The following is a 16798-nucleotide window of genomic DNA, read 5'->3' as shown; positions in this document are numbered from 1 at the left end:
GAAAGAAAGTCTGTGAGACTCTTATCTCCAATTAACCACCAGAAAACTGGAAGTGGTGCTGTGGCTCAAGTGGACTGGTACTGTTCTGGTATAAGAGTTGTAGCTACACACACAGAGTTAAGAGTCTCATGGACTTTACTGCCTGGGCCAGCTTTGATACACAAGCCTCAGATCTCAGCCTGGCTTTTTTTTTTTTCTTTTTGCCAGTCTCGGGGGCTTGAACTCAGGACCTGGGCACTGTCCCTGAGCATCTTTTGTTCAAGGCTAGCACTCTACATTTGAGTCACAGCGCCACTTCCGTGTTTGTTTGTTTCTGTTTATGTGATGCCGAGCAATTGAACCCAGAGCTTCACGAATGCTTGCCAAGCACTCCACCGCTTAGCCACATTCCCAGCCTGCTGCTACAATTCTTTATGGGAAATGTAGTTCTTTATTTCATTGGCTGGCCCCTAGCGAAATGAGCTCAAACTACATTTCCCAGCAAGCAGCGCGCCAACCTGGGAACCAGAGCAAGATGGAGGACCACGAGGAGGGCATTCTGCGGCCGGCTGAAATTTCAACTGCTACAGTGTCCTTCGGTTTCACTCGTACATCTTCCCGGAGACAGCTGGCGGACTTAGGAGCCAGTGCGAAAACCGCCCCAGAGGAGAAGGAATTCCTGAACACAATAGAAGGGTGAGAGTTTCAGAGACGAAGCGTGGGGTCTTTCACCCCTTGGAAATCGGAACCGTGGGCGCTAGCTAGCAGGAGGGCAGAATCTGAGTAATTTTGTCTGGGTGACAGTCATGTGAAAAGCCTGAAACACAGCACGAGGAAATGTATGGAGGAGATAAGCAGGGAGTTTGTATAAGAGGTGGGAAAATTGGGTCTGGTGGCTTAAGAAGAGGGGAGATGATACCTTCCCGTCAAGGAGAGTCTTTAGAATTTAGGAACGCTGAATCTGTCCGTGTTTTGAAGAGGAACATGGGGAGAACGACAGGACTCCTGCCGTCTCAACTGAAATGCGCTATTTCAATCTCTGATGCGGAGAACGGGATGGAGCGGCAAATTCAGGATAGAGGCTGTTGTCAGTTTAATTAGGAAATAAGAATCCAATGGGCCCTATAGAGCTGTTTCTAGAAGAGAATCAGCCATCTAGGAGGAGGTTGAGCCTGGAGCTGGAGTGAGTGTGTGTTTATGATAGTGATTAGTGGGTTATTGTGGATGAGGGCTTAGGAATGATTCCTGGAAGATATTGACATTTAGGAGTTGGGGCAGCTGGGAGTGGCTGCCTCACACTTGTAATACTACTTACTCAGAAGGCTGAGATCTAAGATTTCAGGTCAAAGCCAGCTCAGGCAGGAAAGTCCTGGAGACTCTCTCCAATTAACAACCAAAAAAGGTGGCAGCGGCGGCGCTGTGGCTCCAAAAAAGAACTCAGGGACCAGACCTGCAAAAAAAAAAATAATAATAATTGGGCAGACCATCCAGACCCAAGGCTGGCTCAAGTGATAAAACACTTGCTGGCAAGCCTGAAGTACTGAGTTCGATCATCTGTACTGAAAAGGGTGGGGGGAGAAAAAGAAAGAAAAATTAGGAAGGATGTGGAAAATAGTCAAAGCAGACACATTAAAAGGAGAGCCAGATTGCAGAAAGTAGGATGTGGTGGATAGGGCTATTCCTTTCTGTTAGCTTTTCTATGAGTAAAGGAGTGCGGTTCCAACGCCCTGGCTCATTTACTCTCTCAGTCTTACTCCTCTGTGTCCATATCAGTGTGAAGTCCCTGGAAACCCCCAAAGAATTAGTCATTCCAGTGATCCAGAATGTTTTGCGAAGACAACCATTGTCCCAGACCCCTCGACCGTCCACTGATTCTAAGGCCTTGATGGATAGTGAGCTGTCACAGGCTGTGAAGGAGCTGGTTGAGGGTGAGTGACTAACCCCTTGACCATGCCCCAGTAAAAAAAAAAAGAAGGGGAGGAAGGTGGAAGAATAGACTATCACTTCATTACTTCTTCTTTTTCTTCCTAAGAATCCAAGAAGTCTCTGGAGGAGAGAGAGAATGCAGGTGTTGATCCCACACTTGCCATCCCTATGATCCCGAAAGGATGTGTCCCCAGTGGGGAAGACGCAGACAATGAACCCCAGGCTGAGACAGTGAGCCCTTTCTTACTCTTCCTAGCCCTTCTCACCTGTCTTCCCACTTTTCTCCTTTCACATAGTAGGGAAATTCTGTGTGCATATAACTCAAGAGGCTTGCTGCGCCAGGCGCTGGTGGCTCACGCCTGTAATCCTAGCTACTCAGGAGGCTGAGATCTGAGGATCGCGGTTCAAAGCCAGCCCGGGCAGGAGAGACCGTGAGACTCCTATCTCCAATAAACCACCAGAAAACCGGAAGTGGCGCTGTAGCTCAAGTGGTAGAGCGCTCGCCTTGAGCTGAAGAGCTGAAGGACAGCGAGCGCCCAGGCCCAGAGTTCAAGCCCCACGGCCAACCAAAAAAAAAAAAAAGAGGCTTGCTGCCTATTCTTTCCTCCTATCCTTTTCCAGAATCATACCAGTATGTGAAAATGGTACATGAAGCCGGGTGCTGGTGGCTCACGCCTGTAATCCTAGCTACTCTGGAGGCTGAGATCTGAGGATAACGGTTCAAAACCAGCTTCTGAAGGAAAGTCCGTGAGACTCTTATCTGCAGTTAACCACCAGAAAACCAGAAGTGGTGCTGTGGCTCAAGTGGTAGACTATTCCCCTTGAGTTGAAGAGCTGAGGGACAGCGCCAAGGCCCAGAGTTCAAGCCCCATGACTGACCAAAAAAAAGAAAGAAAAGAAAATGGTACATGAATTCTGGATGAGATGGAGAGCAAAGGGAAAGGGAAATGTACAGGCCATAAGGAAACATGCTCCCTGGAATGGCTTTTGAGCACCAAAAAGACCATTGTGGCTGAAATAGAAGAGTGAGGGACTGGGACATTTAATGAAGTAATGGGGGCTGGATCAAGCAGGGCCTTGTGGGCCGTATGGAGGACTTTGGCTTTTATTGTGAGTGAAATGGGAGCCATGGGCAGGGCCTAAGTAGAAAAGGGTTATAATTTCTAACTTGACTCAGGATCCCTCTAAGTGCTGTGAACAGACAGACTTAAGAGATAAAGAAGACCCAGACCGAAGAGATAGGATTAAGATCTAGAAGAAACGTTCGGATTTTATGAGAGAAGGGAGAGCAGAGTTAGTACTCCTAATGGCAGCAACAGCCCAAGCAGTGACTCAGTGGTAGAAAATCAGCATCGTCTCTGTCAGTAAGACCACTTGTGGTATATCTGGTATAATTGTGAAGGATTGACAAAATGATGTGTCCATGGAAGTGACCAATGTCTACCTTTAATAGGCATTGAACAACTTCTCACCTCTTCATTAATTTGGTGCAATATACATAATTTGGTGCTTGACTCAGGGCCTGGGCACTGTTCCTGAGCTTCTTTTGCTCAAGGCTAGCACTCTACCACTTGAGCCACAGCACTACTTCCAGTTTTTTTCTGTTTGTGTGGTACTGAGGAGTCAAACCCAGGGCTTATGCTAGACAAGCACTCTACCACTAAGCCACATTCCCAGCCAGGTGTAATATACTTCTTCAGATCCTAATCATCCTATAAGCCTTAGATTATCCTTCCCACTGAACTATCATAGCCTTCAGATATGCTCTGGCTTCTTCCTTCTTCCCCACTCTCCCTTTTTATGCCAGTCATGGGACTTGATCTCAGAGCCTAGATATTGTCCTTGAGCTTCTTTTGCTCAAGGTAAGCACTCTACCACATAAGCCATAGCTCCAGTTCTGGCTTTTTGGTAGTTTATTGAAGATAAGAATTTTACAGACTTTCCTGCCTAGACTGGCTTTGAACTGCAATCCTTAGATCGCAGCCTCCTGAGTAGCTAGGATTACAGGTGAGAGACGCCAGTACCTAGCATTGCCTTTTTATTTATAATGTCAGGGATGGAACCCAGAGCTCCCCACATGCTAGGGAAGCCCTCTTATCTTTTTTTTTCAAAATTTTTATTGTGATTAAGTGGTTACATAATTTCCCAAATTTGCCCTCTATCTTTTTTTGCCAGTCCCAGGGCTTGAATTGAGGGCTTGAGCACTGTCTATGCACTTCTTTTGCTCAAGTCTAGGGCTCTACCACTTGAGCTAGGCAAGCACTCTACCACTCAGCCACCTTCCCAGCCCCTAATCCCTCTATTTTGAGCCATTGCCCAGCTCTCACTCCATCTAGTTCCAGCTTTGGCTTCTTTTCTCTAATTTTCTCTCCTACAAGCCCCTTCTCACAGCCTTTCTTGTCTCAGTTAATTGATGCAATTACATCCATCTTTCAGCTTTAAAACCTTGTTGCCTGGGCTGGGAAGGTGGCTCAGTGGTAGAGCGCTTGCCCTGCATGCCTGAGGCCCTGGGTTCGATTCCTCAGCACCACATAAGCAGAAAAAAAAACCCGGAAGTGACGCTGTGGCTCAAGTGGTAGAGTGCTAGCCTTGAGCTGAAGAGCTGAGGGACAGCGCCCAGGCCCAGGGTTCAGGCCCCACGATTGGACCAAAAAAAAAAAGGACCTTATTGCCATGCTTCACTCTCTTCTTTATCTCATACTCTATATATAATCTGTGAGCTCAATCCTATTTTCTCTTTTCGAATTATATCCAGAATCTGATAGCATCTCACCTTCACCACAACCAACCAGCACCCTTGGTTGAGGCATTAGTGTCTCTCATCTAGACTATTGAGGTGACTTTCCTATGGTTCTTCCTGTGCCTTTTACCTGACTCAAGGACCTTGGGCTCCTGCCAGGCACTCCTCGTTTATCTCACTCTGTCTCCATATCGCTTGTCAGTCATGTTAACTTCCATGATTCTCATCACACAATAAGTCTTGCTCAGCTTCAGGGCCTTTGCTGTTACAACACACTGAGCTTGGAATACTCTTCCTTCCCATGTCCTGAAATCTCCCTGTGTCATCTCCTGTTTCTTCTCAAAAGCCATCTCAGTGGCATACCCTCTCCATCCCATCTCCATCTCTTAACCTCTTTTATTATGAGGTGGGGGTATCCATCTCCCTTTATTCCTTGATCTCAAATTCCTTGGCTCTAGCCAGGCACTGGTGGCTCATGCCTGTAATCCTAGCTACTCAGGATACTAAGATCTGAGGATCCTAATTTGAAGCTAGTATAGGCAGAAAAACTGTGTGACTCATCTCCAGTTAATCACCAAGAAGCTGGAAGTATAGCTGTGGTCTATCATAGAGCACCAGTCTTGAGCAAACAGTGTGAGACTCTGAGTCTAAGCCCCAGTACTAACACACACTCAATAAATTCCTTGGCTTAAGCCATCCTTCTGCCTCAGCTTTCCAAGCAAGTGAGAATATAGGCAATACCACTGGAACCCCAAACTACCTTTTTCCTCTCCTTTCTTTTCTTGTTTTTCTTTTTTGGTAACACTGGGGATTGAACTCAGGGCCTTACCCTTGCTAGGCAGGGAATTGAGCCATGCCTCCAGCTCTGCCCTTTTTTGCCAGTCCTGGTACTTGAACTCAGGGCCTGGGTACTGTCCCTGAGCTTCAAAAATTTTGCTCAAAGCTAGCATTCTTTTTTTTTTTTTTTTGTTGGTCGTGGGGCTTGAACTCTGGGCCTGGGCGCTGTCCCTCAGCTCTTCAGCTCAAGGCGAGCGCTCTACCACTTGAGCTACAGCGCCACTTCCGGTTTTCTGGTGGTTTATTGGAGATAGGAGTCTCACGGTCTCTCCTGCCCGGGCTGGCTTTGAACCGTGATCCTCAGATCTCAGCCTCCTGAGTAGCTAGGATTACAGGCGTGAGCCACCAGCGCCCGGCTTCAAAGCTAGCATTCTTGAGTCACAGCACCACTTCTAGCTTTTTCTGTTTATGTGGTACTGAGGAATCCAACCCAGGGCTTCATGCATAAGAGGATGAGAGGCAAGCACTCTACCACTAAGCTACATTCCCAGTCCTCTCCAGCCCCTTTTTGCAGTGTGTGTGTGTGTGTGTGTGTGTGTGTGTGTGTGTGTGTGTGTGTGTGTGTGTGTGTGTGTGTGTGTGTGTGTGTGTGTGTGTGTGTGTGTGTGTGTGTGTGTGTGTGTGTGTCCGTCCGTCCGTCCGTCCGTCGTTCTAGGGCTTGAACTGAGGGCCCAGATGCTGTCTCTAAGATTCTTTTGCTCATAACTAGCACTCTACTACTTGAGCCACAGCTCCAATTCTGGCTTTTTGGTAGTTACTTGGAGATGAGAGTCTCATGGACTTTCCTGCCCAGGCTGGCTTTGAAATGCAATCCACAGATCTCAGTCTCCTGAATAGCTAGAATTTACAGGTGTGAGCTACCAGTGCCTGGCTTGCGTTGATTATTTTTGAAGTATGGTCTTGCTTAATACCTGGACTAGCCTAAACTTCAGTCTTCTTGTTTGTGCTTCTCTGAGTCATTGAGGATAACAGAAGCACGCCACTGTTCTCAGCCATTGTGCTTCCCCAATAGCTGGGCTAACAGTCATAAACCACTGCACTCAGCCATTGGTTGAGATGGAGTCTCATGAACTTTTGACTTTGGACTGACTTTGAACCTCAGTCCCCTAATCTCCACCTCCTATGTAACTAGGATCACAGGCTTGAGCCACCACACCCCAGCTACCTTTTTTCCTCATATAACTATCACTACCTGATAACTATCACTATATGATGTATCACGTTTTCTGAATTTTTTAGTAGCTTGATAACTAGAAAGCAGAGGTTGTATTGTTTACTACTTTATCCTCAGCACCTAGAACAGTACTTACCATAGCATAGATGCTTTGTAAATATTTATTAAAGAAATAAATACGGAGGAGTAAAATGAGGGACAGCAAGAACTCATCTTTGAGCTGATTGGCCGAAGACCAGAAGAATAGACAGTGGATAACAACAGCAAGTGCCCTGCAAACACAGAGCCCAATTTAAGCAAAGCCTGACCTCCTTCTTCTGCTTGAACCCATAGGTGCCAAAGGAGGCTGACTATGAGGTAGTCCCTGTGGAGGCCTATGGGATGGCCATGCTGCGAGGCATGGGCTGGAAACCTGGCAAGGGCATTGGCCGTACTTTTAATCCGTGAGTTCTGGGACAGAATGAGATGATGGATACGTGGACAGGAACAAGATTCCCCACAGTCAAATATAACCTTAGTGTTGGGTATTCTACAGTCTGTTTCCCCTGTTTTGCATGACTATTCATGTGATTTTCTTTGCAAAAATTAGTATATTTGGTTATAGGAGCTTAACTTAAAACCCCACTGTAGATGGTATGGGATAGACAGCATGTTAACTAGGTTGAAACAAATGAAATTTTTATTTGGGGGAGGTATTGCTTATGGGTAGAGAGTATGCTTAATGTATGATCTCTAGCACCCTGAAAAGAAAAAAACGGAAATGTCAATTTAATGGATAAAAATGATCCTAATAGAGGCTGGGAATGTGGCTCAGTGGTAGAGCGCTTGCCTCGCATGCATGAGGCCCTGGGTTCGATTCCTCAGTACCACATAAGCAGAAAAACAGAAGTGGCGCTGTGCCTCAAGTGGTAGGGTGCTAGCCTTGAGCTGAAGAGCTGAGGGACAGAGCCCAGGCCCAGAGTTTAGGCCCAAACAACCGGACCTTTAAAAAAAAAAAAAAAGATCCTAATAAGAGACGAGAAATAGCCAGGCACTGGTGGTTAATCAAGAGGCTGAGATCTGAGAATCATGATTCGAAGCCTACCCAGGCAGGAAAGTCCATGAGACCCTTATCTCCAGTTAAGCACCAAAAAGGTCCAAAGTGGAGCTGTGACCCAATTAGTAGAGTGCTAGCCTTGAGCAAGAAAGCTCTAGGATGGTGCCCGGGCCCTGAGTTCAAGCCCCAGGACTGGTACACACACAAAAAAGACTGGAAAAGGCATGGTTGAAAATATTGAGTGAGGGGGCTGGGAAGGTGGCTCAGTGGTAGAGCACTTGCCTTGCATGCCTGAGGCCCTGGGTTCGATTCCCCAGCACCACATAAGCAAAAAGAAAAAAGCCAGAAGTGGCGCTGTGGCTCAAGTGGTAGAGCTCTAGCTTTGAGCTGAAGAGCTGAGGGACAGCGCCCAGGCCCAGAGTTCAGGCCCCATGACTGGACCCAAAAAAAAAAAAAGAAAATATCGAGTGAGGAAGTGGGGGAAGGAAAGGATAGTGGGAGAACAAGGGAAGGGGTAACTGCTCAACAAGAAATGTACTCATTGCCTTACTCATGTAACTGTAACTCCTCTGTACAACATCTTTACAAGAAAAAAATTGATGAGGACTGGGAATGTGGCTTAGTGATAGAGTGCTTGCCTAGCATGCATGAAGCCCTGGGTTTGTTTCCTCAGTATCACATAAACAGAAAAAGCTGGAATTGGCACTGTTGCTCAATGGTAGAGTGATAGCCTTGAGCAAAAGAAACTCAGGGACAATGCCCAGGCCCTGAGTTCAAGCTTCAGGACTAACAAAGAAAATACCAATGGGGTATGTTTGCTTGGGGTGGAGGAGCTTCAGTGCCAGGGTACTGAAGGTTTGCGCCCTTCACATGCATGTTTCTCTCTACAGAGTCGTGAAACTCCAGAACCATTCAGTGAGACCCAAGGGGTTAGGGCTAGGCGTCAACCTCACCGAGGCCCGGGCCCTGGCCTCCATTGGCTCTCACCATTCATCAAGACCAGGTGGGGAGCAACAGAAGGATAAAGACATTGAGCCTCAAGGACTGGTGATTGGGGGAGCTGTATTGATCTTTTCTGGCCCTCATCGCGGCCTCTACGGGAAGGTAAGAAACCAAGATATCCTTGGAGCCCTAGACAGGTGACTGGGAAGATTGATTTGAGGGTCAAAAGGGGGATAGGCTTTTGTTTTGGGTAGAAAGGCTGTAGGTCAAGCCAAGAGTGCTAACACACTTGTAATCACATACACAGGACACAGAGGCAAGGAGGATCACAAGGTTAAGGCTAGCTAGGGCTACATAATGATATAGTGTCTCAAGAATCAACAACAAGGGGCTGGGAAGGTGGCTCAGTGGTAGAGCGCTTGCCTTGCATGCCTGAGGCCCTGGGTTCGATTCCTCAGCACCACATAAGCAAAAAGAAAAAAGTCTGAAGTGGTGCTGTGGCTCAAGTGGTAGAGTGCTAGCCTTGAGCTGAAGAGCTGAGGGACAGCACCCCGGCCCAGAGTTCAGGCCCCACGACCGGACCCCCCCCCCCCCAAAACAAGAAAGAATCAACAACAAAATGCCAGGTGTGGAGGCTAGGAAAGTAGCTTGGTGGTAGCGTGCTTGCCTAGCATACATGAAGCCCTGGGTTCAATTCTTCAGTACTACCTTAAAAAATTATATTTTAAAAAATGTCCAGCAAATGGCTTGACTGAGGATTATTAGCCTGAGGAATCTATAGTGCAGAAATTCAATTAAGATGGAAACTCTTACTCTTGAGGAGGGGGAAGCAACATTTTTTGGGTCATTTTGCTTTTGTTGGCTTGTGTCAATTATACAGGGGAGATGTTTATTGTCACTTCTCCAAACATTTGCACTGTATACCAATCAATTTCTCCCCTTTTTATCATACCTCTTTTTTTTCTTGTATCCTTACTTTTAAAAAATAATATCCTGGGCTGGGAATGTGGCTAAGGGGTAGAGTGCTTACCTCGCATGCATGAAGCCTTGGGTTCGATTCTTCAGTACCACTTAAATTGAAAAAGCTGGAAGTGTCACTGTGGCTCATGTGATAGAATGCTAGCCTTGAGCAAAAGAAGCTCAGGAACAGTGCCCAGGCCCTGAGTTCAAGCTCCAGGATGAGCAAAAAAAATAAAATAAAATAAATTACAAAATAACATCCTCAACAGAATTCCTTTCTATTTCCAAAGCAAAAGCAGCAATTTTTTGAACTATGATAGCCTTTAACTCACATTCCATTAAGAAGTTAATTTTGACCTGGTGCCAGCGGCTCACACCTTTCATCCTAACTACTCAAGAAGCTGAGATTGAGGACTGCAATTGTAAGTCCTGGCAGGAAAGACATGAGACTTTTTTTTTTTTTGTCAGTTGTGGGGCTTGAACTCTGGGCTTGGGCGCTGTCCCTGTGCTCTTCAGCTCAAGGCGAGCACTCTTACCGCTTGAGCCAGAGCGCCACTTCTGTAAGACTTATTTCTAATAAACTCCAAAAGAGCCGAGGACCCATGGCTCACGCCTGTAATCCTAAAATTACAGCCTACTAAGGAGGATGAGATCTGAGGATCATGATTCAAAGCCAGCCTGGGCAGGAAAGTCCCTGAGACTTCTCTCCAATAAACCACCTGAAAACTAGAAGTGGCGCTGTGGCTCAAGTGGTAGAGTGCTCGCCTTGAGCTGAAGAGCTCAGGGTCAGTGCCCAGGCCCAGAGTTCAAGCCCCATGATCAACAAAAAATAAACTCAAGAAAGGAAGAAGGGAGGGAGGGAGGGAGGGGAGGGGAGGGGAGGGGAGGGAGGGAGGGGAGGGAGGGAAGGAAAGAATAACATTATCCAAAAAAAGAAATGTAGGCAAGTGCTGGTGGCTCACACTGTAATTCTAGCAACTTAAGAGGCTAAGATCTGAGAATCATGGTTGGAAGCCCAGGCAGGAAAGTCCCTGAGACTCATTTCCAAGTAACCACCAGAAAACCAGGGTAGAGCTGTGGCACAAAGTGGGGTCAGTCGAGGGGCTTGAGCTCTGGGCTTGGGCACTATCCCTGTGCTCTTCAGCTCAAGGCAAGTGCTCTACTGCTTGAGCCGCAGCACCACTTCCAGTTTTCTGGTGGCTAATTGGAGATAAGAGTCTCACAGACTTTCCTTCCCCGGGCTGGGTTTGAATTGTGATCCTCAGATCTCAGCCTCCTGAGGAGCTAGGATTACAGGCGTGAGCCACAGGTGCCTGGCTAAATTGTATTTTTTGAAAAAAGAAAGCCAGGGGCTGGGAAGGTGGCTCAGTGGTAGAGTGCTTGCCTTGCATGCATGAGGCCCTGGGTTTGATTCCTCAGCACCACAGAAGTAGAAAAAGCCAGAAGTGGCGCTGTGGCTCAAGTGGTAGAGTGCTAGCCTTGAGCTGAAGAGCTGAGGGTTAGCGCCCAGGCCCAGAGTTCAGACCCCACGACTGACAAGAAAGAAAGAAAGAAAGAGAAGAAAGTGAGAAGTGGAGCTGTAGCTTCAATGGTAGAGCACTAGCCTTTAACTCTTTAACTGAAAAGCCCAGACTCTGAGTTCAAGACCCAGAACCAGCAATAAATAAATAAATAAATAAGCATACTTGTCAAAGCAGCAAAAATAGGAAGATCAGATCCAGGCCCTGAGTTCAAGCCCCAGGACCAACACACACATGCGCACATACACACCTACATGAAAATTATTAGCATTTTAAAAGATCAACAAAATCTGTGAGTCATAGACTTTCAGGCCTGCTCAGCCCCCAGCCTCAACTAGGTTGAACTAGTGCCAGTTTCTGGTACTGAGCATTTGTGTAGTTCCCAACCAGGAAGGAGAGAATGCCAAAGGCTGCAATGTATATGCTTTAAAGATGTCTAAGCCACATGGTCTGTTTGAGGGAGTTAGGTGGGAGTCACACCTAGTCCTAGACTTACACTTCAATACAGGAAACATGAAGCTAGGACTAGCCCTTGTGGAGTCACAGCTGGTAGGAGACACACACAGGGTCCAGGTTGTTGGAGGGAAGGGGTGGACAGCTTGTTCTAGCCCTTGTCTGACCTCCCCCCTACACACCCTGCCATACTTTAGGTGGAAGGCATTGATCCTGACAATGTGCGGGCCATGGTTCGTCTGGCAGAGAGCAGCCGCATAGTAACTGTTAGTGAGTACTGCCTGAAGCCTGTTTCACAAAAGGAATTTGACAGCAACACCTTGCATAATGGTGAATGAGCCCTTACATATGTGGGGAGTTGGAGAAGCACTGTGGGGTGGGCACTATCTCATAAGCTGGGTTTTTAATCTGCAAGGGGGTGGTGAGTATGTAACTCAGTTAGAGGTCAGAAGGTGAGAAGGGACAGGAGCCATTTATTCATTTTTGTTTGACTGTACTGGGATGGAACTCAAGATCTCATGAATGCTAAGTGGGTATTGTACCACTCAGCCGTACCTGTAGCCCAGGTTACTCAGATTTATTTATTTATGTATATATGTATGTATGTACTTATTTATTTATTTTGCCAGTCTTGGGGCTTGAACTCAGGGCCTGGGCCCTGTCCCTGAGTTTCTTTTTTTTGTTTGGTTTTTTTTTAACTGTATTTTTTTTTTTTGTCTTTTCTTTTTTGGTACTGGGGATTGAACCCAGGACGTTGCACTTGCTAGGCAAGCGCTTTGCCACTGAGCTACATCCCAGCCCCGTCCCTGAGTTTCTTTTGCTCAAGGCTAGCACTCTACCACTTGAGTCACAGTGCCACTTCTGGCTTTTTTTGTTTATGTGGTACTGAGGAATTGAATCTAAAGTTTCATGCATGCTAGGCAAGCACTCTATACATTCCTACCCCCTATTTTCTTTTGCCAGTCCTGGGGCTTGAACTCAGGGCCTGGACACTGTCCTTGAGCTTCTTTTGCTCAAGGCTAGCACTCTACCACTTGAGCTACAGCATCAATTCCAGCCCTTTATGTGGCACTAAGGAATTGAACCCAGGGCTTCATGTATGCGAGGCAAATATTCTACCACTAAGCCACATTTCCCGCCCGATTTATTTATTTTTTTAGTCTGGGTTTAAAGACAGTGTCTCAAGCCGGGTACTGGTGGCTCATGCCTGTAATCCTAGCTACTCAGGAGGCTGAGATCTGAGGATCGCAGTTCAAAGCCAGCCCGGGCAGGAAAGACTGTAAGACTCCTATCTCCAATAAACCACCAGAAAACCAGAAGTGGCACTGTAGCTCAAGTGGTAGAGCACTCACCTTGAGCTGAAGAGCTGAGGGATAGTGCTCAGGCCCAGAGTTCAAGCCCAACGACAGAAAAAAAAAAAAAAAAGACAGTGTTCAAGCTTTCTAGGTAAGCCTTCTACTACTGGCCATATCATTGGCCTCCATTTTACCCAGTTTGATTGAAGAAAAATGTTGGATCTAGTTGCATGTCCATGGCTCATGCCTGTAATCCTAGCTACTCAGGATGCTAAGGTCTAGGAATCAAGATTCAAAGTCACTCTGGGCAGACAGTAGCGGTGTGGCTGAAGTTTTAGAGCACCAGCTTTGAGTGAAAAAGTTGAGAGAGTGTACAAGTCCCAGTGCTGGCACTGAAAAAAAACCAAAAGGTTGATCTAGGGAGGTCTTTGACCTCCCTCTAACATGGAAGAAACATATCTAGAAACCCCTTCCTACTTTCACTTCATGAAGTCCTTGTCTATTTGGGGTGGTGACCTTTTCTTTTGCTAAAGAGTGAGCTCCTTCAGGGCTAGGGCATGACCAAGGAAGAGGCAAGCAGAGCACTCTGGTGAAGCAAGCAAAGCATGATGGGAGGAGCAACTTGGCAGATGGTTTCAGACAGCTCTGCTGTTCCAGACTCTGTTATGTGGCTGCTTCTCGTGAGTGCTCCATGCAGTCTGGATGGATGAGAGAAACTGCTTGAAAAAGGCAGAAAGGAAGCAAGGTGCTGGTGCCTCACACCTGTAATCCTAGCTACTCTGTAGGCTGCAATCTGAGGATCATGGTTCAATGCCAGCCCAGGCAGGATAGTCCATAAGACACCTCTAATTAGCCACCAAAAAAATCAGAAGTAGAGCTGTGTCTCAAAGTGGTAGAGTGCTAGAGTGCTAGCCTTGAGTATAAAAGCTCAGGGACAGCACTCAGGCCCTGAGTTCAAGCCCCGTGACTGACTCCCCCCCCCCCCCCCCAAAAAAAAAAAGACAGCAAGGGTGAAAAGGAAAGATGTTTTTGGCAAAGGCACCATGGAGAACAGATATACTTTGGCAGGATGAAGATGGCCTTAGGCTAAGGTATGACCTTGGGGAAATGGCATTGAACACAAACACTTGCCTGGCTCTCCTTCCACCTGCTTGAACAGGCAAAGGGAGAAAAACTGCACAGCAACATAATGAAACCTCATCAGTGAAGGCTGACCAGAACCAAGACTCCCAGGTCCACCAAGAGAACTCAGAGAAGCGGAAATACCCTGCAGACCGGTAACCTTGGGCTAGAGGAGAAAGGCAGGGTGTGGGAAAGACTCAAGTAGGGGCAAGGCATGGGCATGGAAGGAACTAGAAATGGCAATGGGTGAATTTCACAGCTGAGGCAAAGGTAGGGTGGCTGGAACATGCATGTAGAAAACAGCTAAACAAAAAAAGAAAAGAAAAGACCTAAACAAACCAGGGGCTGGTAACTCACTCCTGTAATCCTAGCTACTAAGGAGGCTGAGCTCTGAGGATCGTGGTTTGAAGCCAGCCTGGGCAAGAAAGTCCATGAGACTCTTATCTCCAATAAACTACTCAGAAAAGGCCAGAAGTACTACTGTGGCTTAAGTAGTAGAGTTCTAGCCTTGAGCAAAAGAAGCTTAAGGACAGCACTCAGGCCCTGAGTTCAAGCCCTAGACCTGCAAAAAAGAAGGAGAGAGAGAGAGAGAGAGAGAGAGAGAGAGAAAACACACAATATGGGGCTGGCCCATCTCCACAGACAGGACGGACCTGCAGCCAAGAATGAGAAAGTGGCCTCCAGAAGTCACCACTGGTTGCACCGGGATCTGCGGGTGCGGTTTGTGGATAAGCTGTACAAGGGTGGCCAGTATTACAATACCAAGGTACATACCTCAGGACCTAAGTCCCCCTCCTCACTCAAGAACTGGTCTTCTTAATTCTTAACATCTTACATACTCCTCACTGGTCTCCCTAGATGATTATTGAAGATGTCCTAAGCCCAGATACCTGTGTGTGTCGGACAGATAACGGTCAAATCCTGGAAGGTAAGTAGGTGTCATGGCAGCTGGGGAGCTCCCATTACAAAGACTGATCGAGAAGGCCCAGAGCCAGGCCCAGGTGCAGCAGAGAGGTTGGGCAGAGCCCACATTCTTTGCAAGGCCTAGAATCCTCTTGAAGAACATTCAATACTTCCTTGAGAGAGATTACTGAGCCCTGTCTTCCCTTCTCATCTGTCTCATGGAAATGACTATCCCTTGAGACCAGTGCTTTTACAAGGCTGTAGTGAGCTCCCAGTTCAGAGCAAGACCAAGAACATGCCCACAGTAAATGTCTGTCATCGCCTCCCTATGTAAATATTCCCTATACCACAGGCATTTCTTTTTTTTTTTGGGGGGGGGGGGGGTCCGGTCGTGGGGCCTGAACTCTGGGCCTGGGCGCTGTCCCTCAGCTCTTCAGCTCAAGGCTAGCACTCTACCACTTGAGCCACAGCACCACTTCCGGCTTTTTTCTTTTTCCTTATGTGGTGCTGAGGAATCGAACCCAGGGCCTTGAGCATGCAAGGCAAGCGCTCTACCACTGAGCCACCTTCCCAGCCCAGCCACAGGCATTTCTTTGACCTCCCTAGGTTTCTTCAGCTATGAGATGGCTATAGAGGGATTCCATCTGTCAGCAGGGTGGACAGTGGCTCTAGTGAATATGGCAGAGGCCCCACTGGCAGGACCTGGCAGGGCTGTCCCCTGCTACAGGCCTCATCTCCCTTTTTTTCATCTTCAGGCTTAAAGGAAAACATGCTGGAGACTTTGGTTCCCAAGGAAGAGGGAGACCTTGTGATGGTGGTACTAGGAACACAGGCTGGAAAGGTAACTTCTAGATCTGGAAATAGGGACCTGGAAGGCATTCAAGGGATGCCCGTGCTGGGCAGTGGTGGCTCACACCTGTACTAGTACCTAGCTACTCAGGAGGCTGATTTCTGACGACCGTGGCTTGAAACTGGCACAGGAAGGAAAGTTCATGAGACTTTACCTCCAGTAAAAAGCCAGCTGTGGCTCAAGTGGTAGAACACCAGCCTTGAGGGAAAAAGCTAAGGGACAATACCCAGGTTCTGGGTTCAAACCTCAGTATCTGTGCAAAATAAAAGGGGGTGGGGAATGTCTCAAGGGCCAGGCTACCCTTGCTAACTTTACCCCACTCCTCCTCCAGTTAGGACATCTGCTGGACAGAGACAGAGCACGGAACCGGGCTTTGGTGCAACTGCAAAACAAGAATGAGGCAGTGGAGCTTCACTATGATGCCATCTGCCAGTACATGGGCCCCAGTAACTTGGATGAAGACTGATCCATGGGACGATCCCATGGCCTGGGCTCCTTCCATTGCTAGAACTGATATCTTTGTGAATATGGGGAAATAATTGTTCCATCTTCCCTACAGTGCAAGGATAGGGATTGAATGGACCAAAAGGGACAAACCTAGTGTTTTTCAGAATTAAAGATACAATAAAAAATATTTAAAATATTTAGAAGGATGGAATCATATATAAGTACACTGAACTGTAAGTTAAGTGAGAACTGAGCATACTGGGCTGGAAGTATATCCTTGTCAGCCTCACCTCCCTCCTCGTGGACCAGCCAAGTTAAATGACCCTTTCAATCATGAACACACTCTTGGAACATAGAAGCTGCAAAATCTGTGCCCTGCATTGACATGAGGGATTCTAGAATGATACTTCTGGAACAACTTCCTGAGTGTTATAGTTTGGATCTTGAATATCTTTCAGAGACCAATGCCTGGCCTCATCCTTTCTCTTTTTTTTGAGGCGGGGGGGGGGGGGGTCAGTTGTGGGGCTTGAACTCTGGGCCTGAGCACTGTCCCTGAGCTCTTCAGCTCAAGGTGAATGCTCTCCCACTTGGGCCACAGCGCCACTTCCATTTTT

General features: G+C 47.2%; 1 protein-coding gene across 1 annotated transcript; it reads left to right on the top strand.

Moving 5' to 3' along the window:
• The first annotated feature begins 477 nt into the window (after positions 1-477).
• Gpkow (G-patch domain and KOW motifs) lies at positions 478-16384 on the top strand. Its single transcript, XM_042669228.1, has 11 exons — positions 478-675; positions 1753-1907; positions 2012-2136; positions 6990-7099; positions 8583-8796; positions 11765-11897; positions 14022-14139; positions 14627-14750; positions 14843-14912; positions 15643-15728; positions 16069-16384. The coding sequence occupies exons 1-11, from the start codon at positions 515-517 to the stop codon at positions 16201-16203; spliced, it is 1431 nt and encodes a 476-aa protein (XP_042525162.1). The 5' UTR covers positions 478-514; the 3' UTR covers positions 16204-16384.
• The last annotated feature ends 414 nt before the right edge of the window (positions 16385-16798 follow it).

The sequence above is a fragment of the Dipodomys spectabilis genome, unplaced genomic scaffold (genome assembly GCF_019054845.1).
Source record: "Dipodomys spectabilis isolate Male_0828 unplaced genomic scaffold, ASM1905484v1 ptg000492l, whole genome shotgun sequence".
Lineage (NCBI taxonomy): Eukaryota > Metazoa > Chordata > Mammalia > Rodentia > Heteromyidae > Dipodomys > Dipodomys spectabilis.
This window is presented reverse-complemented; position numbering and strand designations above follow the sequence as displayed.

Bases quoted from the DNA above. Each gene is read 5' to 3' on its own strand.
- Gpkow (XM_042669228.1), top strand. From the start codon at position 515: ATGGAGGACCACGAGGAGGGCATTCTGCGGCCGGCTGAAATTTCAACT. The intron at 1,908-2,011 runs GTGAGTGACTAA...TTTCTTCCTAAG, and splicing joins TGTGAAGGAGCTGGTTGAGG to AATCCAAGAAGTCTCTGGAG. The intron at 8,797-11,764 runs GTAAGAAACCAA...GCCATACTTTAG, and splicing joins ATCGCGGCCTCTACGGGAAG to GTGGAAGGCATTGATCCTGA.